Raw genomic sequence first — 25,043 nt, forward strand, 5'->3', positions numbered from 1 at the left:
TTACGCCTTTTGATCTTAGGTACACCAAGCACAAGCACAAGTTATTTACTCAGTTCTCAGAATGGACCTTCTGCTGAAGGCAACTCAAAATGTCCCTTCCTCAATGGCAAGAAACAGATTCTGATTCAAGATTATGGCAGTGTTTTCTCATGCCAAGGAAATGTCAAGGGAAATACAGAAGGATGTAAACAGCTCCCAGCTAACGGTTGCTTCTTCATCCAAGCAGGCAATTGGCTGGTGATAAAAATCTTCATATTGTAATTCACAGAAATAGACAATTTAAATGTACTTTTAATGTTCATTCAGCCAAATAATTTAGAAGAATAAACAAGTTAATATTTTTATAAAACACTACAACATACAGACTTGGAATATAATTTAATCATCATGGAATACACACTGTGCATATCCTTACTTGGGATACTTTCAATGTCTTATGTACAAAAATGCTGTCAGCCTCAGAACCATTTTGTGGTATTAGACCAAGGGAAGAGCCTGCATAGAACAAACACTACAAAGAAACAGATGGAAAAAGTGGCAACAGATGTACTTTGCCAAAGACTTTGCACTCATCAAGTAAAACATAAATCTAATACACCATTATTTCAACTACAACTTCCTATGCGTTCTCTTTGTGGTTACACATAGATAGCTCTCTCAAGCTTTTTATAAATGTTTCATGGTATTATTTGCTTGTACAAGCTGGGAATTTGAGATGAGGTCTTCAGCTTAGTTCAGACCTAATTGATGTGGTATCTCTGCACTGCAACTCCTACCTGTTCAGCTTATACTGTCTCCTAAGTGCAGAGTCTCTAATTGGAAGTTTTCCCCAAATCCCACTCCCTGGTAAACTCCTGGGCAGCACATGTAAGGTACAGCATAACCATGAGAGAAAACTCAATGCACAGGAATAGAACAAAACAGTACAAGGAACTGTAGGCTTGCTGTGTTTTTTAATTGCTGCAAGAACAAATAATCAAAGCCTTCACAAAACTATCTCCTCTGCAATTCTACCTATGTGAGAACAAACTTTAGGAAAACGGAGAAAGTAATGGGGAAGGAAAGCCCAAGAGCACTATTCTTCCCCACCATGCCAGCTTCCATCGCCATCCCACATTCCTACCACCCATTTCTGTCCCAGAAATTTCAGTCAAAGAATGAACTTATGGAAAGAATGTAATAAGGATGTCATTAATATTTTTATTAAAACATAACTGAAGCAAAAAAGAGTTTTCATTTCTTCTGGGGGTGCCTCTGTAATTTCAACAGTGTCCTGACCAGAAAGAAAATGGTAAAAATCATTACAGCACATGCCTAACATTGGTCAATGCCTCAGGCACCTAGTCTTTACCCCAGGCTGAATTACCAAGGAAACAAGGCAGGACATTTTCACAATTCCACTTTTTCTAATATTTCAAATAGATACCTCAGCTAAGGACTGATAATGAAAAACCCATTCTAAATTTCTCCCTTCTTTTACTTAGTTTTCCTGTTAAATATTGTAAGTAGTTTTCAGCAACTGATACTCTGCAAGCCTTTGCATGCTGCTTGCATTATGTTTGCTTTATTTCAGGGACCAACCAGCCTTCGTATTTAAACAAGCAGACATAAAAATGATTGTAAACACAATCAACAAAGTTGATTCTCAAGTATAACAAGTCTGGGATTTGAAGCCAGTGACACTTCCCAGGTAAACACTTCACTCACAGAGCTTACATGGGGCAGCCTTGTCCATCTGCCATCCAAGTCATGGGCAGGCAGTGATAGGGAATCAGGCTGGGGCCCCTTGTACAGAAACTGCCCCCCAAAAAGTCACTGAAGTTAATGCTGGCCTTGAACTCCAGTCTGCACTGCCTTCCTTCTTCTGCTGAATTCTAAACCAGACATTAGAAAGCTCTGAGCTAACAGGGTAGCAGCAACCAAGAAAAGAATGCACTCTTGACAATGTTGTTTGTATCTACAGAAGGGCTGATGAGTTTAGTGATGAGAGATTGTTCTGATCATAACAGAACCCACCTATTGGAAAGGCTGAACCCCAAGAGGGGGAATAGAGAAACAAAGCTTGGTTTCACAGGCAAGAAAAACACATTCTGTTAGAATGAAAGAGATGATTCCAACTCTCTTACCTGCTGAACGTATCTGTCTGTAGTTTTCCACATATAGTAATATTCTATAATGCTTGTTAAGGACTTCCATGGGAGCTACGGACAAAGGAAAAGCAGCATTTATTGAAGGGAGCTGGCACACAGCCTCATTGGAATTCACAGGACTATTCTGACTGGCAGTTTGCAGCAATCTTGCAACTACTAACCCTCCCCAAAAATCAGTCAATGTCGGAATCTACAGAGAGAATTTGATGCACATGGGACCCATATTAAATTAAATTCCCTTTCAAAAAGGGAGCTTTCAGTGTAAAAGTGTGACAGGTCACAGGTAAATCTTCATGCTGAATTGGTAAACCATTCAGGAAGGTACAAGGTGGAAGGGAGCCTATAGGCTCAGACGCTCTGCTTAAGCAGCAGACACTCAAGCAAGAGTCCCAGTATCACAGCTCTGATATGCTTGGGTTCAATGGAACTGGCCCATTAAAAAAAAAAAACAACCAAAAACAACCAAACCAAAACAAACTACTACCAGAATTGTGCCCTGACAGCTCTGTTCTCTGCATGAGAAGCATGAGGATTTCAGCAGGACCACAGAGAGTGTTGCTGTTTCCAAGCCCCTCTAAAAGATTAGAGCACAGGACAAACAACACTGAAACTACTTGTTTTGTTCCAGAGAACTTGAACAGCAACACAGTGAAACTTGGCTCTCCTTACAGTGCTCCATTCAATCTGCAGGCTGAGCACCTAGGGTGGAGCTTTGGCCAAACTACAGGACACTTCCCTTAAATGCCCACAATTCCTTTTGAAAACTTTCAGAAGGCCCTTTCTGAAACCACACTGTAAAGGTGACTACATTTTCATGTTTCAGAAAGCCCAATACTTATTCTCCTTCAAACACAAATTAATCTAGAGCAGCTCGGCTGTCACAACACTTTCCTACATCCTCCCTCGGCTGTAGTGGAACAGATGATTCTAAATTAATGTTTCTAAAGGAAAAGCGATCATCTGTGATTTGAAATTCTGACTGTACACCAGGCTGTCACCAGTATGAGGTCTGCCTTTCTCCACTTCACAGCAAGGCACATGCTCCAGTTCAAAGCCCCCTTGTTTGACACAATGAAAAACACAGTTCAGACAAGCTGCAAACCAGCTCTGTCACCGATCGGAGCCATTCGCCATGGGTGTCTGATCATTTTATATACTTACAAAATCTTGCTGAATGTCAGTGAAATCTTTTCCATATTTTTCTAGTGCTTCCTCGAAGAGGTTTGCCTCTGAAGCAGACCACTCCTCCATCTCATCTCTGCACAGGACTGGCCCACCTTGTGGCACAAGTGCGGAGATTGCCTTGGAAATGTCGTAGACATTTTTGTGCAAAGTGTCCATAGCATGGAACTAGGGGGTTGCAAAGGACAGAGAGAAATGTAAGGACAAGTATCTGGGGGGAAAAGTGTTTCACAGTGAAACAGCAGTAACAAATTCTGCACTGAGATTTGAAGGTGCAGTATTCTATATCTAACACAAAATCAGTAAAAACTTGTTCCAACCTCACACGGACTGTAGTTGTTGGCATACAAACCTAACATTCACTAATAGTGAGGTTGGTGATACAAGCCCTTGTGTATCAGTAATTCCTATCAGCTCCTCACCAGCACCACCACTACAGCCCTACTGATAAGGATACGCACAGGACAGATCCACTCCCACCAGGACTGAGCAACCACCCACAGATGGGGTATGGTGATAGAGGTTCAAGGGCGTTTCCTCATAGACTTAACCATGCACTTTGTCAAATAATCCACAAAAATTTCATATACGAAAAACAAGAGCAGCAACACATGCATACAATTTCCCCCCAAAGGGCAGAAACCTCAAAAAAGATTCAAGTTAAGTCACACATCACTGCTGAGTAGGAAAAAAGAATGACTCTCAGGGGCAATTACTCCTCAGAAAGCTGAGCCACGGCTGTCTGCAACTTGTGATTTACAAGGGCTGAGAACACGCTGCGAGGGAGGAATTCCTATTAGTAAATGAAAGCTTGGCTTTATTTCCCCATTTCTGCAGTTTTAATCGGGATGTTATTTGCCTTTCATCATACCAGTTTTGTGCACGTGCATAATTAATCTACACCGTTCTAGACTAGAATTTGTTCTACATATAAGTTTACATTACTCCAGTTACGAGGTGAGGCTTTGATAACAGTTCTCTGGAGACTTCATCAATTCTATTCAAATTTTCATTAAATTTTCTGTAGCATAAAAGTTCAAGTTTTTTCCCTTTCCTCGACCTACTCAGCAACATTTTATGATTATAAAATGTTAACAATATCACTACTCTTCAGGTACTCTAATATGGAGCTCATCAAAGAGACCAACATCAACTGACATTTCTTATCTGACCACAAGCTTTTCCCTCAGGCATCCTTGGTCAATCTTGCTCAAGGATGCCAGCGACAGTCTGATGTTGGGGAAGTGATGAGGAATGGCAAAGCAGACAATAATTTGCATTCTTCTTAAGAGAGCTACTGAGCCCATGCAAGGGATGGGCTGTCAAGCATGTCAACAGAATATTTTAATAAAACTAAGCAAAGAAATTATCTCATAGTATTATCCATGATGGATCATAAGAGGCACAAGGCCAGAAAAAGTTACTTCATCTGTAACTAAAGGATTCCTTTGCAAAGACAGGGTCTGCTTCACAGCGAGCCACAATTACAATCCATCTGCCCCTCTCTCTTTGCCAACTGTTAATGCTGAGGTGCGTATTTTGCATCTCTCACAAACTTAAGGTCCTCCAAAAAAAAAAAAAATCTTACCAGTGTGATGTCCCTGGAGGCTGCTGCAGCACTCATGTGCAAACTTGGCTGTCTGACAGAACTACTGCAATCCAGGGCTCGGGCAAATGTACCAACAGACCTGAAAGAAATTAAACACAGCATTAAGTTTGCATGCAAACCCAGCATAAATATAAACACCCAGCCAACACTCTGAGATGAGCAGACTCCATTTTCCAGTTGCAAGATTACACGATTTGGTGTTCATTCTGAGCCAGAGGCCGTTCTCTTCAAATGTGGTTTGTTATTATGAACATTTTACTCTACTTCAGATGACTGAAGAGGCTTAGGCATGGGGGAGGAAACAGAGAAAGACTCAAGGGTCACCAACATGGAGTTTTGAGCTACTCTCTTATCCCTTATCTCCCAACAGACTTGAGCTGCAACAAGAACAGAGCACAAGCAAGTTTTATGAATCACAATAGTCTCTTCTACAATGGTAAGGGCAGTGCTGCATTGTCAAAAGATACAGAGACAGATGCTAAGACCAGGCAGGAAAAAATGCAGTAAGGCAAGCATTTTTCCAAAAGTTTCAATAGAATAAAAATAAAAATTAAAAACAATATTCATTTTACAACTTAACATTGTATAATATATACCATGAAGCCTGCACAAGAACACAGCAGTTCTCAAATACTTCACAACACCAGTCATTTCTGCATGTGAGAGCACAATCCCCATGCTCTTCATTTTATTCATAAAGAATTCAGTTGGAAAAATCTGCAACAAACACTGGTTCTCAAAATTCCTACTCCCCTGCCTGCTTGCCACACCACATGGGTGAAACACTTGTGCTGCTGCGCAGTGAACTGGAGCCGAACTCCTCTGAGCAACTACAGCAACAAAGACAGGCGGGTTGGGTTTTTCCTCCTCCACTCAGATCACTTCCCCAAACTAGCTGAGAGCACAGAGGAGCACACTACTGCCAAGCAGTGCAGGAGTAGGAAAGGTAAATGTTTAAGCAGTAGTTGTCAAACATCTAATTTTGGCCAAAATCCAAACCAGCCTCCCCCATCCAAGTGTCTGTGGCAATTCACACCTCGCCCTCTTCCCAGCCTCCCAGTCACCATCCCCATTCTGCTTTACAACTCCCCCGTGCCCAGCTTTAGCTGAATTGATACTTTTGTGTGTGTGTGTGTGAACTAATTATAAACTGGAACGCTTTGCTGATTTTGAACAGAAGCAATTCTTGTACTCATCTCTGCAGTGATTCTCATTACAGCCTGCACCTTGCAGCAGCTGTATGGGCAAACCCAGTGGGCAGCACTGAACTGCCAAAAAGCACCACTAAAACCAGCTCTGCCACCAGAAGCCTACACAAGGTGGAAAATCCCATCACAAACAGTTCCACAGACACTACAAACCAACCTACACAAAAACCGAAGAGGGGAAAGGTTAAAAAAAAAAAAAAAGGCAGACAGAACCAAGGTTCATCTATAAAGGCACCACTTAAAACACACAGAATTTTGGAGAGTGTTACCTGTTTATTTTTTCCCCCAAATTATTCAATCACAAATTGCTATGAGAGCCTAAAATTCAATACAGGCTTCTCTTTACAGAAATGCATACCAATGAATTAGCTCAAGAACCTTTTACAAAGGAAAAGCTGATCAACCAAGATTGCTTTGAGCTTAAATAAAAACACCATCAGTACAGATTTCCAGGATTTTACTTTATTGTGCCTACACCTTTTGGAATCTAAGCACTAGAAAGCATCTTCACTGCATCACAAGCATTTACCAGAATTCTTAGCAAGTCATTAATGGATGTTAAAATGTCACTGGTTTTGAAAAAGGCAGTAAATGGACAGAGCAAAGAACTGCCAAGAATTTAATTCACTAAGTCTTCTGCATGCTGACCAAAGTATTTGAAAAACCTCACCAATTACAGGATCACTTTTACATGCAACTTGCTTTGCTTTTACGAAACGAAGTTGTAAATCTGACAAGCTGTTCCTAAAGTCATGCTGTTCCCAGGAAGGCATGTAAAATGTCCCTCATTTCAAAATGGAGCAAGTGAATCAATCAACCAAAACCAGCATTCATGCTAATAAAGCAAAAAGAACATAAAGTGCTTAGAAGAGTTACTAACATTTACATCTTCAAAGGAGAAGTAAAATGTTCTTACCGTGCTACCACCAGGAACTGGTCTATCTGCTTGTCTACTAGTGGGTTAAAGGCTTCCCAAACTTTTGTTTCAAGTTTTGACTGATCTCTTCCATCATCCTCACCTAGTTGAAAAACAAACCAGAAATATTTAATATGGCTCTTTTAAAATAAAAGTACTTTCCAGATTTTCTTTTATCTCACAATATCACTGTTAGCCCATTTCAGTTATTCTACCTGACAGGTCACTGCAAAAATTTCATTCATTTATTTGTATGTGACAATTTTAGCTTGACAGATACAGCAACACAGCTCATCTGAATTGGGCAATCAGATTTTCACAAACTAGTGTCAAAGGATATGTCATGGGAAACAGAGTACATCTTTCTCCAAACTAGACAGTTTCTTTCTCCAGCTCATCACTTTTCATCCTTTATCTTGCAGCAGTTCCAGGAAGACAGACACACTCCCACCTGCTCTGAGCAGGCAAAGAGGAGCTGGTTCAACCCACATCAGCTGCTTTCCAGGGGGCAAGTCATAGCATCAGACACTTTATTTTCCTGAGTCTATACAAACCAGAATGCCCTGGTAAAATACAGGAGCTACTGAGACTTTTTCTTCCTTCTCCTTCCTTTAAAACATCTGGCAATTATCCTTCTCTGAAGCCCTATGTTGGCCCACTGAGGGAACAGGATGCCTTTCAGATTAGTTCATCCTCACTTAGGAGACTTGCCCAGCAGTTGAATAAATACCGGTTTCACAGACAAATCAAACAAGAGTCCTGACCCATTTGTTTGCCTGTCCTAACATGAGACTAACAGTGTCAGCAGAGCTTCTAAGCAAAGACAGAAGCATCTCATTGCTTCCACATCTTGGCCCATCCATCGTGGTTAGGGTCTTTCCAACATAGGTCACAACCCTCACTCTCTTTAGGAGAAGCTTATGGATAGATCTTTCCCTTCGCATTACATAGGGCTCAGCAAAGAAAAGAACTATTAGATGCCAACGCTCCCCCCATTCCTCTCAGTTTTTCCACCCACTTTTGCATCTATAGGGTAGTGCAGAGGCAAATCTGAAGTTAGTTACTATCTGACAACTATTACTGGTTCCTGCTACTTCTCCCTCTTCCTCAGCCCAGTGCCCTCACTGTCCCACTGCTCCATGACACAGTGGGGGCAGGCTGAGGTCTCAACACACACTCCAGCCAGCCAATTCTCCCTCCTGCCTGTTCTGCAGGTGAGAAGTCTAGGCTGGCAGCCAACACTGGGATGGGGAGAGGGCTCCGGGGAAAAGGCACCCGGCAATAATGGGCAAATTGATGAGGGCAGACAGCATTTAATTGGCAGTAATTTGGGAGGGGTTCTTATAGGGAAGTGAGGCTTGATTAAAAACACAAAAGGCTTAACAGACGTGATGGAAATTTGTGTTTCCCATGGAAATTCTGAAATCTCTTAATAAAAAGAGTGCAAGCTCCGAGAGAGCCCATTAATTCAATTTATTTCAACAACTTTTATGATTTGGACAAATGCCCACTTAAAGACCTGTTTGAAAGAGAACTAATTGCCTTCAGCGGGCAACAGCCTCAACAAATCCAGCCATCACTGTACACATGGCCTGGCAGTGGAAACCACCTCCCACACCTAGGCAGGCCTCACACAGAGAAGTGGCCACATTCAATGTGAACTCTTGATGATTTAAATAAATTACAGAAATTACCCTCTTTTAGTAAGTCGGTTATATCTGCCTGGTATCTGTTTCCAACTCGAATCTCTCCTTTATCAGCGAGCAGGGTCTTTTGTTGAGGATCATACACTAGTGAATAAAAGAAGAAATCCTAAAAAATAAAACAAGAGCAAAAAGGTAAAGAGTGTTATTGGCTTTTACTTTCAGCTTTGCAACCATACCACCAAGTTTTTACAGTTTAAGTGTGGCTTTACTACCTACATATAGATTTTAAAATTGGGTGAACAAACAATAAATGAATAACCAGTTTTAAAACCCCATTTAAATGTTTCTCAGTCTGACAATGTCTCTCTCACACTGGAAGACCCAAAGCTGGACACAAAACTGCAAGTGGTCTCACAAGTGATGAAGTGAGGGGATGAATCCCTTCCCTCCATCTGCTGGCTACACTCCTGCCAATATAGACCAGGATATCTTCAGCTTTCCTTGTCACAGGGATGAGCTGCTGACCAACTTCTTGCCTGCCACCATCTAAGCTTAAATCACCATGTTTCTTCCTGCTTTTTATTGGGAGAGGGGCAGCAGATGTGGCAGCAGCATTAATTAGCTGCAGGTGGCAATCCATTAATTTGTTGCTTTTGTTCAAGTAGATGTGGAAAAGGCTAAAATAGCTGCTTGGCTTCCGGTACCTGGGTGTGTAAAATTAAAACAAGAAGGCATTCCAGAATGAGAATGTTCTGCCAGGGAAGGGAAAGAAAACAGCCAAAATTTTAACTACTTAAAACTGCATAGTTTAAGTAATTAAACTTTTCTGCATGGATAAGTACTTAGCTATAGCTATTGAGTGAGACACTGGAGATCAGGTATGCTCCATCAAAGTTTAGTGTGCAGTATTGGGCAGGATTAGACCTCTGGTAGGACTTGGAATAACAGATCTTTTGTAACCTCTATCCACAGCAACATGGTCACCAGGAAAGAGAATTGTGTTTGAACAGAAACAGGATGTGCAGTGTGCCATTTTCCACATCTCAGGTTTCTGGCTCATTTTCCCTCTCCCCTTATTTCTGTGGCACTAGCAGGCACCCTGTTTAAATACATCTCATTTTATGTTCACCTCATTTTTCCCTTTCCCTATATTTGTATGTGTCAACAGCATGCAACAAAAATTAGGACAAAACCAGTATGAGTTTCAAGCCCTGTTCAGCTTTATGAAGAGGTGGCAAAGGAAAAGAGAGTCTCCCAATCTGTCATACAAAGCCCCAGAAAAAGAATTGCTGTGAGTTTCCACAGTAACATGGCAAGAAGTCTGGAAGAGAACTGAACTTCAACTGGAAAGGTTGTCTGTAGTTGGGTTTGGGGTGGGGGGGATTTGATTGCATCCTAAGCAAATGATAGTTTTGAAAAAATTCCTACTCCCACAGGCACCAGGGTCAAGTTACATCAACCTACGGACAGAAGGCAGCTTCAGAGTACGTGAACACTCATTTATTTTACAGCTATGTAAAGAAATCTGAGTCTCCTGCTCCCTGACACACTCAAAGCTGAAGATATTGCAGTATTTTGAGAACGTATCATTGTGGAAATAAGATGTAGGAAAAGCTTTTGTCTCGCATGCTTCCATGTTATAAATACAGTGCTTAATTTGTTCCAGCTCCAAAATACCTGACTGCAGGACAAAGTATATGCAGTGCAACATTAATGCTTTTCAGGCATGTTGCCCAGCAAATACGCAACACATTGTAGTGTAACAACACAGTGGGCCCCAAAGAAGACCAATTCCACAGGCAATTGCTTTCATCTTTCTTAGCCAGGGAAAGTCATACATTGTGGAGGGGTTTTCTCCCATGATATCTGACTGTTAGATGCCCTATTGCTTCTCTTTTATTGGTTATCACTATGAATTTTCTCTACAAAAATCTCTGTTAGTCTCAGGTCATCCTTTTATGTCTTGTCCAATTTTGTCTCAAATCAATCATGTTGAACAAAAGAATGAAAAGCCTCTGCTCTCTTCTCCTCATAGAGAGCCTCCTCAACAGAGAAAAGATGGAAGTCTAGGGGCCTAAAAGTGAATACAACAGAGACTGCAACCCCATAGGTAATTGAATACCACTACCATCTTCCCTCACAGATATGAGATTCATTCTTGGAAACTGAGTGGGATTGCCGAAAACATTAATAAATGTCAGCTTAGTGCAAATGCAAACTAAGAAACAAACCAGATCCTTGTGTACTCTAAAGCATGTGTGAACTCTTGACCACCACTATGTGATGAGAACCATTTTTCACAAGGGTTTCACAAGAGTGATGTTCATAACAAAATAACGTTGCTCTTCAAAATCCTCCATGCTCATTTGTGCTGTCAAAACTGTGTATGCTGGCTTTGCAGCAGTCAAGAAAGAAAAGGCTTTTCTCTTTTAATTTCAGATCCCAGAAAACACCCAACACATTCAGAAAAGATTACCATGACCTGCCAAGAGTTAAAATGGAATCATGACTTTCTGCTTCTCTCAACTGTTAGACAGACACATATGCTCAGAGCTTCCCTACCCAAGCCCCTAAGCTACCCATAACTATAGCCAAGAACCAAAGTCACCAAGAAACTGGAAAAAGAAAACAGGCTCAGAGTGAAAGTACACTACAAAAATAATGGTTACTTCATTGCAGCTTGCAAACTTACTTTCATGTATTTGATATATTTTAACTAGAGAACATTTTATTTTTAGGGGGCTACCAAAAGGAATAGATATGCCAGACATCTGCTCAGCAGGCAAATTCACACAAGCCTCTGGATATATCCAGGCAGAGCAGTAAAATAGATGGTACATATAAAATAGTTTCCTGCAGAATAGGGAAATCTAGTGCTTTTGCCATAATTGGCTATGCCCTTCTCTTGATCTCCATGGGAATTAAGTGTCTATAGAAAATTCAGGTTTTCCAGTTGCTTTTTTCCCCCTCTCTTTCTTCCTATTCCTCACTCCTGCTACAAACCCAATTTTACCAGGAACAGTAAAAAAGTAAGTGCTGGTTCCCTTCAGCCCGCTTTCCAAATGTAACAAGGCAATCTTCCTGAGGAAGATGACAGAGAGAGGGTGGAGGAGGAGAACAAAGATAACAAAAATGTAATTTTGCTATGCTTACTATCTCCCTAAAAATTTCTGTCTGGATGTTTAACCTGCTTCAAGGCAGACAGCCTTGGGCTGAAAGCCTACTTTTACTGATCATAACATTTAAGAAATCAAATACCAGATTCCCTAGAACTTCTTAGGCTTTACTGACAGATGCCATGTTAGAGAAAAAAAAGGAACAACTCTGAAACATTTTGAAGGCAAAGGACGGTTTAAGAATAGGAGGCACGAAAGAAGGAACAGTTCAGAACAATACCATCCAGTGTTAGGAACTCACTGGACAACAACTATCTCCTTTTCTTAATCTCTTTACCCTGCACCCAAGCACATTTGTATTCCTGAGCTTTTAATTTCTTTACCATCTGTCCAAGTTAGTTTGCAACACAGCAAAATGCCACACTAAGTGACAGGACACATTCAGGGAACTCTCTCATTCTGTGAAATCTCTAAGTGCCTGCTCAGTTTTAAAAATAACCCACATCACTCATCTTGCATTTTGAAAGTTCAAAAGGATGAAAAAAAAAATTTCTCTTTCTGTGCCTACATCTGCAACTGAGCATGGCATGATTAGAGGAAGACAGCTCCCTTCAGCACACCTACCTGTAACACCAGTAATAACAGAAATGTGTTGGGAGCAACTGAGAACAAACACTACTCAAAAGATGGGTACTAAACAATCTGAAATAAATTCAGTTTGATTAACTTTTGCTTTCAAACTGGCATATCCTAGGCTGCTAGCTGGTTACAAGCACTGCTGAATACCACGTCCCTTGTTTGATGCTCTGCCATTTGGCAGCCTTCAGCAGACCCGACATTTTTTGGTTTCACATTCCAAAGAGAAACTCAACTATTTAATCCCTTGCTTTGTTTAAAATTCTCTTAAACTAAAGTATCAGATTAAAACTAATCTTATGCTTAAATAAATACTGAAGAAAGCTACAAAAGCATTTAAAGAGAAAAGCCAGCTATGAGAAAGACTACAGCATGCTCCTTACAGAAAATGGCCTGTTTTCCCCTTGTTTCTTAAGAGCCAGTAATGGCCATCATCCTACTGTTTTTAATTACAAGATTTCCTCTCTTGTGTAACATTTTAATGTTTTCAAATGCAAATTATTTGCTTGCAGATGTATTCAAATAATATTATCCTGAAATTCTTTGCTAATCTCCCCAGTAAATCTCTCAGATTGACAGATTCCAAGATTGTCTAACCCAGCCAGCAGCCAGAGGTCCAGCCACAATTAAAGGTATATAAATACAACTTCTAAAAAATACAATAGTAATTTTTCTAAAATCGCAAAATACCTGAAGAAGTATTTGTATTCTGAATGGTGATTAACACTGCAAGACAATTCATTTTCAAGTATTTGTTCTGAGATACTTTTAAAGAGACAGACTGGGTAAATTTCTGTCAGATGTCACCTGACAAGCAGTTTTTTCAAGGATTTAAGTGTCTGTGGTGGCATATGAAGGACTCCAGATAAGCATTTTGAACAGTGAACTCAAAGAACAGGGAACTAAGCTCCTCAAAAATCCGAGGCAAGATTAAGCTTAAAGCATATTAACATAAATCTGTATGATTTCAGGATAAAGTGAACATAGAGAAGCACAGCTTGCTGGCTTGCTCCCTCCTCTACAGTTCCTGCATCTCCCAGGGCATCAGCCTCCAGGTTTGAACTCTCAGCCTTGCCACACTGATGAGCAAGTTAGGTTCTCTTTACAGAAGGAGAGGCAGCTTACTGTCACACAGGGATGTAAACACAATGTCTGGCCCTCGATCCACAAAGTTTTATGCACAATGAAAACTGTATGGAGCCTAAAGCTTCCCACTGTTGATGCCCAGTACACCCTCTTTTTAGAAAACTTGCCAATAGGCACCGAAGGTAAATTGTGCCAGAATAAACTGTTCAAGCTTTACAATGCACAAAATGGTTCCTACCTCCCGTTCCAGGTACGATTTAAGGGATTCTGTCTCATTTAACAGAGTAACGCTGCATTTGCCTCTAAAAAAAGAGAAACACGTCTTATGAAAAAAACATCTTAAATGCTCATGTGATTCACAAGATGGTGTTACTGAAGCTGTATAAAGAACTTGATCTTACATTGAAGAGTACTTGAAAACAATGTTACATGATTTTTGAATAAAATTGAAGAAAACAGTCATTACCTAATGTGTGTGGCTGGCAGAGATTCCAGCTGTCGTGAGAGGAACAACTCACGATGTCGGAGCTGATGCTTCTGTTTCTCTGGTAAATCAACCATTTCTGGATTTTCCATCTCTTCTTCCATTTCTCCTAGTCATAAAGACACAAAGCTGATCAGGAACAGGGCAAGTATTTACTTTGAGCAAGTCAGAATGACCTGCTCCAAAACCTTTGCTAAATAGTAAACATTAATCAGATTAAATGTAACTTCAGCTGAATCCTCACATTTCAGCCAACTGAACAATTACATAATTAGTACACATCCTTGAAATGATGCCTGTGAAGAATTTTATTTATTCACCACTGGGATCATATTGTCTCAGGCACACACAGGTCACACCAAGCTGAAAGTCACACAAATCTGGTACCAACAGAGAAGTTCTGGAGAGAGAGAGCTGATTTTGGAGACCATTAGTGCATCAAATTCATCAGGTAGAAGCTGACATATGATGAGTGAGGAAGTCAAAGTGAAGTCATTCCTCTTTGCCACACATCAGTTATCTTAAACCCTACTCCTCTTTCAGGACATCACACTGTCCCATCCCAGCTTCAACAGTTTCTGCAGGAAATGCCCACTGGAAAGGGCAGTTTATTTAATTAGTGTTCTTCTGTACTCTCCTCACCCCAACCACAGCCAACAGTTCCCAGCCACAAGATGAACTGGAATGTAACCATGTGCCTTAGGCCAGGCTTGCCACCCGCCCTGCCCTACCCTTCCACACCACACACATCCAACTGCAACACTCCTGCATTTCAACAGTCAGGATCCACCATCTCTGCCCTGGAGCTATGCAGTCTCCATCCAACCAGTTCTCAAACATACACCAAAGTAAATATGTGAAATCACACCCACACCAATACACAACTGATCCCAAACACTCCAAGCATCTTTCTTTTCTTTGTTGTGTTCATTAACAAGTATCCTGCCAGTTATGCCAGTTAAAGCTGTAAAAGGCGAAATACTCAGAGAAAAAAACCTCCAAGTACCTTCCATGATGAATGACTAAGAAAGAAGAGATCAGACTTTTCCTTCTCTAAGAAATTAATGCAGTTGCTTGTATTTTGCAAAACCACAGGAAAAGTTTCCCAGACTGTAGTAGAATGAGCTGTAAAGCCTCATGCATGAATTGTAAAACTCTAATTTTACAGCAGCATTACTCTCAAAGAGCAGACTTATGCCTGCAGCTTAATTCAACAGTTGTTGCCAAAAAACATTTCTAGGCAGAAACACATACAGGCACAGTTATGATTTATATACCCTTAAGATTAGTTAACTAAAATCCCCCTACTTACCCCCAAAAAAAAGCAAACAGAAAGGAGAGATCTCCATTTTATAAAACACTAAAATTGCATTTAGTTCTAAATAGGTCACCATTATGTCAAAGGCGGTGACAAAAAATTATGTACACTTCAGGTTCCCCACAATTGATCACCTTTTTACCGCCCTGAAAAAAAGACCTGCAGTTTATTTGCCCGTCAGGTAGGCTGCTCCAGCAAGGAAGGAAAAAAAGAGCAGCATAATTAAACCAGACTGCAACATACAATAGCTGCTACACCACATGAGCTGTTAACCATACAGCAGCATGCACTTAGGCTTTAATATTTTCCCGGGAACTAGAACACCAAATTTACATTTGTTGCACAGTTTCATGGGTCTGCAATTTATTTACTGAAGTGGATTCTGTTTTAGTTGAAAATTAATATTGGGACTGTTATTCTACACTGTAAATACACCAGCAGCAATCCACAAACAAGTCAGCAAGTTCCAAGCTCATGTGCCTGAAAACTGAAGGATGCACAAATGAAAAGGGAATTCATGCCTGCACTTACAGTAGCTTTTGGAAATGACAGCAGTGCACCATGTAATGCTGGGAAAATACTACAAGGAGCAACCTAAAATACTTAGTACCTTCAGTATATTTGATAGCCTTACAGCTTTCAGAAATTACATTTTTCTAAAAAGTATGTCAACCCCTATGTGCCAATCAAATCTACAGACAAAATGAAAGCACACAGCACAACCAAGCTAATTCCAGGGACTGCATCCCTTCAGGTAGGCTTGCCTTCCAAGTACTGTTTTATTTATGTGTCCAGCTTTTGTAATAAAATAAAGAGGGTGGAGAGCACACATGTTCTTATGGCTGCTCTGCTACAAACAGCCTTTCAAAACTAAAAAGCACAATACATTTCTTCTTAAAAACAGACAGACATTTATACAGGTAACAAACAACTCCCCCACGCACAGCGGTAAAACTGTCATAGCTCCCCCAGACAGAGGTAGGAACATTCCAAGAAATAACAAACAAACAAATCTACATGAGCATCATCCCTCCTCTTTCACAGCCATGATTTAGCACTGAAAAAAAATGAACCTGACAAATTCATTTGGAACCAAGGGAAGGAGTGGACTGGATCCAGGACAGGAACCTTTCTGCCTCACTGAGGTCAGGCAAAAGCTGCTTGGACAAAAACTAGCCAGTACCACCTCACACAGAAGCTAAAGTCAGACTATAAACCACAAAAAAGGCTGTCCCAGCCCCAGCTCCAGGACAAGTCTGTCTGACACATCTGCATTTCACCTTCCTACAGCTCACCCACTAACACTCTTGACTGAAGCAGACTCCGCCCTACAGAATGGTGGCCTCTGACAAAAAAAAGAACCATGGTCTTTAAAAAATAGCAACATGTATTTATAAAATATCCAAGAAACCTTTTCGAAAAGATTTGCCTGCATTTTTTACAGTACTGTGGAATAAGTAATGTGGGAACACAGGAGGTGCAGTATATTGGGACTTCAGTGCTCTCATAAAGCCTTACTTCAAAATTAATCTCTCTACTTGATAGATGTGCTTGTGCAGATTTGAAACTAAACATTTAATCTTAATACAAACAGTAATATATCAGCTATGCGGCAGTAGCCAGTGGAATGCTGCAAGAAGTGCATTAGATTAAGTATTATTTGATATTTAATGGCAGAATCATTAATAGCACATTAACAAAGCTTGAAGATGACTTATACTGGGAACAAGAGATAGGCAGATTGGGCACAAACAGCAAGACTCATGTGAAAGCTAACATATATGGGGAAAATAATTAGAAAGAGTAAACTTTGAGTTGGCAGGAGAAACCCAAGAGGTAGTAATTGTAATTTAAAATGACTGGGTGTGTGAGATGTGAAATTAAACATCAATATTTGCTAGACACTAGGAAGAATAGCAATTTGCTGTAGATTAGATTGGGCTCTCTAGAGCATCAAAAGCAGAAAGTACCAGCCCTTTCTCTGCATTATGGGTGTCATACAAGTAGCTACATGACAGAATTCAGAAATGCACGAAGGTAAACAAGACACCGAAATTAGGTTTAGAGAGCACACAAGGTTTACCAGCTTGGTAAACAGTCTGCAGCAACAGAAGAAATAGTTAGCATGGCTATAACTAACAAAAATAATGCAAAGAATAAAGAAAGTAAAGTGGAACCAAATCATTGGGAAACACAGTAAAGCCAGTGTTAGTGACCTGCACAACAGCTCCTGCAGCAGCAAAGGAAGCTGCAACTCTCGCTGCTTTAACAGCTCAACTAAGGACCTTGGAGTCCTTATTCTAGAAACGCTGCATTTGAATAAATTAACAATACAACACCAGGTTCCTTCTTTCAGGTTCAGTTCCAAATTGTTTGTATGAAGCTGCAGCCTTATTATTTTTTCTCTACCAAAAACCAGATTGATTTGTAGCTATAGAAAATATGGTCAAAGTTTAAACAGATAGAAATCCTTATACCTTGACACTTCAGAAGGAGTTTGCCACATTATCAAGACATCGCACTAGGATCTCTGCCACAAATTTCTGGTGGTCATCTTTTGTAGCCATGGCCACCATTACAGGTATCAAACAGACACTATTTTGGACACTTGTATCTTCCCTCAGTGCACCACTCCCAAAGAGAAAAACCACAGTGGCCTCCTCTCAGCAACAACTGAGCCAAAGTGTCATTAGTGGATATATGAAATCAACTCCTCTTAAATCGGCATGTGTGATGTTGGGAGAAAATGGAGAAGGGGCATAAAATGGAAGAAGCAAAAAGAGCTAATGTGTGAAACTATTATCAAATTTCATTTAGATTGGTATTATCTAAAATGTGGAAAAAAAAAAAAAAGAATAAAATTCTCAATAAATTCCCTACCTGTTCAGGCACACAGGTATCATGCAACCATTTATTTTCAGAAGCTCTGGCACTTCCAAAAACAAGCTGCTATGTGTGCCTGGCATCCAGAGAGCACCTGCTGAAAACCAACCATCAATCTGCCAATCCAGCCAGCACTAACTAGTCAGTTCCCCAGCCAGGACCAACTGGTCACTCCTTGCTGGAAATATTTACTTAATTACAAAAAACTGTGTAAGACATTATATAAAACAAATACATAGTGGCAGCATCCAACAGTAAGTTGAGGAGTAAAGTATCTTCCCCATTTCTCTTCCATCAAGTCCTGTCTGCAATCTTGTTTTCAAAGTCTCTGGGCAAGAACTTTAAACAGTTTCCTACTGGTGAAGCAATTTCATTTCAGAAACAGTTGGAGAAATTCCCTAGAATAATTTGTGAGGTGATTAAAGAGGTTTATGAATAAAAAGCACTAACAATGTATGGAAGACATCATAAGGCTGAAAGATTTATAGGACAGCCCAGACAAGCTTTAAATCATATGACAAAAACAGTAAGATCACAGATCAAATCCAAGAATCAGGTTATATACATCAGGTACTAATTTACAATCACCAACTAGAGAATAAGGTGCTTCCAACCCATTTCTCTGTATACAGATCTACGAGAAAAGATAACATTTCAGACTTGCCTGTTTCAGATATCTGATGGATCATCCATACTAAAGTGGCTTCTTATTTAATTTTTAAAACATCAAAACATTAATTTCACAATTACAACTTTTTCCTTCCTTTATTGGAAGAGTAAAAAATATTACAAAATATCCATATCATTTTTCCATTCATATCCTGGCTGTATCTCCCCATTACTGCGCTCTCTCACTGCACTGATCTCAACAGTAGGTCTGAAATAAAGGCATCTTAAACAGAAGACTGTGTGAATCCAGAAATGTCTGCAGTCAGAAAGCTCCATTAATCAGCTGAACAAAGGCAGTTAAAAGATCAGCGATGCAGATACGTACATCTACTGCAAATGCATCAAAATGAGGCAACAGGAGACTTTAGGGAAATGAACTCAAAGTCAGTGACAGTGTGGAATATCTGTACCAAAATCTTAGCATGTACAAAATTTAATTTTATTCTATCATGCAGGATGTTGGGGTTTTTTTTTCAGAGTAAAGAACTAATGGCTATCCAAAAAGCTTAATTTTACTCTGTTCTCCCTTCTTATGAAGAACGGAAACCACAGAGCAGCATATCTATCTAAATAAATGGAAGTCATTCAGTAGCAATTTTATTCTGCACCAGAAAGAAACATACTGGAGAAAATGTTAGTTACTAATGAAATTTACCCTAAGAGGCAGACTCAGTTGTCTCTGGTTGCTCCATTAATAGGATTGCTATAGAAGAATTTTCCCATCTTTCAAACAACACATGAACAATGAATTATTTGTTTGCATTTTTAAAACCCTCTCAGATTTCTTATCACAAAGAGAAATCAGCATTTGCAGGTTCAAGGAGCATTTATGTGGATTCAAATATTTTTCATTTTCAGTCTCAGACATGTTTCTGTGAACCCCTCCTACCTGCTTCCTTTAGTAAACCTAGTGAAGCGAGACACAGAGGAAGGAATCAATAGTCATGTTGTTTATGGTGAAGCTCCTATTAAGCTTCAGGATTCTCAGATAAAATGAATACTGCTGCACTGAAAAGATCTCAAAAAAGCTTGGCCTGCCATCACAATTCTGTAACACAGCCAACTCTCCTCTCAATGCCATATGACCTTTGTTTAAAGTATGGTTGCAATGCAGGGATTATTTGGACAGACTCAAATCTACAGCAGAAAACACTCAAATTTATCAATAAGGGACTGGTTTTGCTGCATCTTTTCCCCAGTGGCACTAGAGCAGTGAGAACACAGCAAGCCATTATATTCACTGCTAAAACTGAGTATCTGATTTAATCAATCCCCAGATCATTCTATTGATACACACACCAAGAAGCACATTAAAAGACAGTGATGCTTGCCAGCTAAATCATAGTTCTGACATGCCCGTATCTGATTGCTTCTCTCTCATTTATGTATGTGCCCTGAATTACAAGGATTCATATGTCTGTCCGTGCTTTTTGCTAAATTTTAAGCAATCCAAACAGCTACATCTCACAAACTCCACTGTTTACATGGGAAAATGGTTCAGTTACTCTACCTGCTTTGTCTCTTTTTCCATTTCAAAGTGTCTGTTTTGGTAACTGTTTTGTTAGTATTGTGTCCATCACCTTGCAAGGATGGGACAAGAGGGATGTTGAACTGGCAGAGGAAGGTGGAATAAACCTAAATCTAATCCTCACTGGCAACTGGAATGGAGTCAAACAGGCTGGAAATACCTCGGATAAAGTGCCCAATGTCATGCAATAGCTTGCTCTATTTTAAAACTGTTTCTGTGGCTGAAATAAGATGGTGACACCAAATTTTTGTTTGGAAATAAGCTTTCACCTCTACTCAGCCAGGTGTCTCTGACTGCCCTGGGAGAGGAGCACACACCAACACAAGCTAACATATTCTGTAAAATAATAGTAATATTTTTTTTTAATCAAGAAATTAGTTATACAATGCATACACACAAGGGAGACTGATATAAGATAGCGTGAGCAACCTGCTGCATTTTAGGACAGTTTAGGTTTATGCTTTTTTTAATCAAAACAAAGACAATACCCAAAACAAAGTCCTAATTTTAAAGTCTCCTCTCAGCATCAACAATTCTTTTCCCAACAAAAGGACTTTAAATATTCAAAATAGTGATAGCAGATTCTCAGATTCTCTGGTTTTAAAGTGTATTTACTGAGCATGTTCAGACAAAAGCTGTGTCACTACAAGAGATATTATTATTAGTATTGAAATTCAAAGAGAAATCCTGTTAGTCAGGTTTCAAGCTGGCTATGTTTCAAGTTGCTTTCCTATGATCAGTCTATTTGATTTACTCAAATAATGTTTGAGGGTTTTTTTAACACACAAACCAAACAATTCATGAGAAGTAATATTAGACATGGAGAACACTTTCTCTCACCCCAAAAATTAAAAAATTCATTTGTGTGGAGCAAATAAGATGTCTTTACTCAGCCCGAACTGAAAACTTCTGTCTTCAGAATCCCCACCATAATCAAACCATACACAGAGGAGATATTAAAAGGTTTAAGGAAAGGGGAAAATTAAAAAAAAAATAAAGTAAAAAGCAGGGGTCAGGTAGAAAGACAGAGGAAAGTCAGCCAAACAAGTAATGCAAATTACTAAAGATGACTATAGAAAAAACACATTTAAGCATAGTAACATTGCTACTTAAAATATCAAAGGTGTACCCAAGTTTGACAATTTAGTGCAGAAGCAATTTCATTTGAACACAAACCAGCTTACTTGCATGTTTGTCTGCCAATACAATAAGTGTGCTTGAGATGTCTCTTCTCCTGTAGAAACACACCACCTTTGCTTCCACATTTCCATTGGCAGTCTGAAACAGGGAACAAAAGAAAAAACTGACCACTAATCAAGAGCAGAACTGTACACTCTGAACTAGGAACTTCATAAATAATTTGGAATTTTGCACAAGAGCTACACAGCGTCTACTTTTAGCACCTCCAGCTGCACACCTTATCTAACACACCAACTCCAGCATCATCCATTCCAGGGTAGGGAAATTCCAGGCAGTTAGGCCCTGCCCTCTTAATTGTTTCTGAGGAATCACCATTTTTAAGTCACAGATGTTTCAAGGGGTGAGAAAAACACACTTACCTGCAATTGCAACATATTAACAAACCACTTTGCTACTTTTGAGGTGGTGCCTATATTAAGTGGAAGTTAAATGCGTCTTTCAAATCCTAATTAAAAAAATGTGAAATATAACAACAGGATTCAGATCTAGGCTGTTCTCCAAACTCTGCAGGACAGTAGGAAGGCAAGAAAGAACCCAGCCATTATTACTTTTGCAAAAGAAATTACAAAGATTCTCTTTCTCTGACAGCACTGGTGAGCTAAATAATGACCAACACACAAAAAAAATCATTACAAAAGGAGAATCAGAGCTGCACAAGGCAATAAACTCTATTCCAGCGACAACATACAAAAGAAGTCTGAATTTTTGAAAGATTATTTACTTAAAACTCTTAGAATGAGATAGGTGATCAATTATTTGTAAGATGGCATCTGTCAGTGCAACTGGCTTTTTACAAACTCTAGGGAAATAAACCTCCTGGTTTTTAACAGCCCCGGCCAATTTACTATCTCCAAAATAAATCAAACAATGCAGAAGTAACTTAAGAGTTGTATCCTATTACTGAAGACTCCTTGAAAACCATAATGATGGCACAGTTTCAGGAAATAGAAGACTAAGATACAAATTCCCTGCTAGCAAGTCTCCAAAAAAGGGTAGTGAACCAGCACTGTGTTCACAAGGAAACAGAAAAAAAAATTATGTACATGCTTGTTTCTAAAATGTCAATGAAGGAAAAGTTCCAAATTTTATCATACCACATTTCCTAACATATTTTTTTTAAAAAATCAGACATCACACACCTGCACAAATATTTCCCTTACAGACCAATTTTTTTGGTACAGTCTCAGAATTTCTACCCTTTTCTGTTAAATAATTCAGAACTTTTAAATTTTGAGGAACTAAAATACAAAGGCAGGAGCCATCTTGTTCAAACATGGACAGCTTAAATGTAAATTTATCTGATTTATTTAATTGCTCAAATTTCATTTATACTTAGTAAAAAAGGAAATGAAAGATCTGGGATTTATTTCAACCTGAAAGACCCATTTTTAAAGTGCAGGTCAGAGAAATCACAGCTCAAGCAAGAGCTGCTCCAAGATGGGAGATCCAGGCTGAAAGTTCATCTTTTTTTAAAGGTGAGGAGAAGCATGATAAGGAAGAATAAGAGGGGAAAACACTTTCCAGGAAAGTGATCAACAAATCTGCACCCTGTAATGGATAGAATACAGACAGTGATACCTCATGGATATGGGTCCACTGGGAACATTTTAAGAACTCTCTCATGTTTCTTTAAGGCAAGAAAGATGAGTTATTTCTGCAAGAGACCTCCACTAAACACATGGGGTTACAAGGATATCCTAGCATTCAGCTTCTTTACTTGTCATGAAATTGGCTAAAGAAAACTACCTGATATTAATCAGTTAATGTACGTACAAATCCAAACCAGCACTGTTACATTCCTTCTGTATGGGCTGCAATAATGTTGGTATTAAACCTGACAACGTGGCATGTTTACAGTACAGCTAATTGCTGCAGAACGGTTTTCTCCCCTCAACTAGGTCAAATTTCAGCGCTGAGAACTTCAGCTGGTTTCCCACATAGAAGCCATCATGGTTCCCTTTTCGATCCATTGAAAGGAAATTTGGCAGATGAAAGAGTACGCTGGCCCAAAGGACAACCAGCAAAGACTTAAGTCTGAGCAAACAGATAATAGCTGCAAACCTTTCTCTTGAGCAAGAGTCTCCCCCAAGAAAGATCAAATTAAAGCTCTGCATGCTCTAGGCAAACTATTATACTTCCTTTATATCCCAAGATCCTGGCATGGAATTGAAGAAATACAAGAAACCTCCTGCCCTAAAGGTGGGCATAATCATCTTGAGAACGACATGCCATTGATACTCAGTCCTTTCACACCAAAGGAGAACAAAAGATCTTAAAGCATTCCAGAAAATTATCAGAGAACAAATGTATTTTAAGCTTCTAATTACCAGAGAACTGCTAAAGAATTGTTTTGATTTTAATCAAATCAAGCAGATCATAAATTCAATTAACTTCAAAGACTTGATGGAAAAAAAGGTTTACCTTATTGAGCTCTTCTATTCTTCGTATCAAATAGGGGTTACTTGAAGAATTTTCGAAGTAGACATAATCTGACAAAAAGAAAAAAGACTTTAAAATATGAACTGCTAAAAATCGAATCAAAACCTTTATCAGCCTGGAAAGCAAAGCATGTGATCTTCCTTCTCTCTCTGATCAGATTATTTCCACTTAGACCACACTGTTGTCTTTACTTGCTTCCTCTTCTTATCAAAATCCAGCCACTTCTCACCAGCAATATGTGATCTTTCCCTTCCCCTCCAGTTTGCAAGTATGGCTCATTTACTTAGAATACAAATGGCTTCATTCTCTCTCTCATCCTTTTCTCTGCTTCCTGATCTTTTACCCTTATGTGATCCTAGAATGCCCTCAACAAAACTTCATATAGCTGTCCGGACTGGTCATTAATACTTGTATTTTCAAGCAGGATAAACATTTAAAGCTATAAGAAAAACCCAAGTTCTTTACCAAAAGTAGTGCCTTCAAAAAAATCACAGAAACACCCATGAGTGCCATGTAAATTATTTGGTATTACTGAGCTCCAAGCTTAAGCACTCCTTAAGAAAACAGATGCTCCGGAGTTCTGAATGGACTGGCCTTTCTCTCCCAGTACTCCAGAAGCCAAGCCCTACGCCTGAACTGAGGCAAAGAGGGGGCTGAATCCACCTCCCCGCTGAGAAGGTGCTGACCTTGCATACAGATCTGACAACAATTCCTTCCAGGACTATCTAAGACAATTTCCCTCCAGATTTCCCAGCTCATTTGTGTTTGGTGCAAAACACCCGTAGCCCCCGGGCACGCCTCCGGTGATCTTTTACAATGCTTACATTAGCCTGATGCGCCAGCATGAATGGGTGTTTAGCAGTGCTTGCCCTCTGTAAACAGGGACAGCTACTGAGGCTGCTAGCCTCCACCTCTCTGAAATCCTTGTTAGAAGGGCTGCCGGAAGCACAGATACTGTTCCCCTCTCCCCAGC

The 25,043-nt window shown here is 39.7% G+C and overlaps 1 protein-coding gene across 4 annotated transcripts in view; it reads right to left on the reverse strand.

Moving 5' to 3' along the window:
* Positions 1-25,043, reverse strand: part of MTA1 (metastasis associated 1) — a 75,942-nt gene that overhangs the window by 36,685 nt on the left and 14,214 nt on the right. For all 4 annotated transcript variants that reach the window (XM_085068398.1, XM_085068397.1, XM_085068396.1 and 1 more), the window contains exons 2-10: positions 24,053-24,120; positions 21,616-21,709; positions 14,016-14,142; positions 13,788-13,851; positions 8,760-8,877; positions 7,066-7,168; positions 4,921-5,020; positions 3,312-3,500; positions 2,127-2,201 (exon numbers count right to left, since the gene is read on the reverse strand). In XM_085068398.1, coding sequence (XP_084924524.1) covers positions 2,127-2,201; positions 3,312-3,500; positions 4,921-5,020; positions 7,066-7,168; positions 8,760-8,877; positions 13,788-13,851; positions 14,016-14,142; positions 21,616-21,709; positions 24,053-24,120 — 938 coding nt within the window. The remainder of the gene's footprint in view (positions 1-2,126; positions 2,202-3,311; positions 3,501-4,920; positions 5,021-7,065; positions 7,169-8,759; positions 8,878-13,787; positions 13,852-14,015; positions 14,143-21,615; positions 21,710-24,052; positions 24,121-25,043) is intronic.

Source organism: Lichenostomus cassidix, chromosome 8 (assembly GCF_008360975.1).
Source record: "Lichenostomus cassidix isolate B80296 chromosome 8, HeHo_3.0, whole genome shotgun sequence".
Classification (NCBI taxonomy): domain Eukaryota; kingdom Metazoa; phylum Chordata; class Aves; order Passeriformes; family Meliphagidae; genus Lichenostomus; species Lichenostomus cassidix.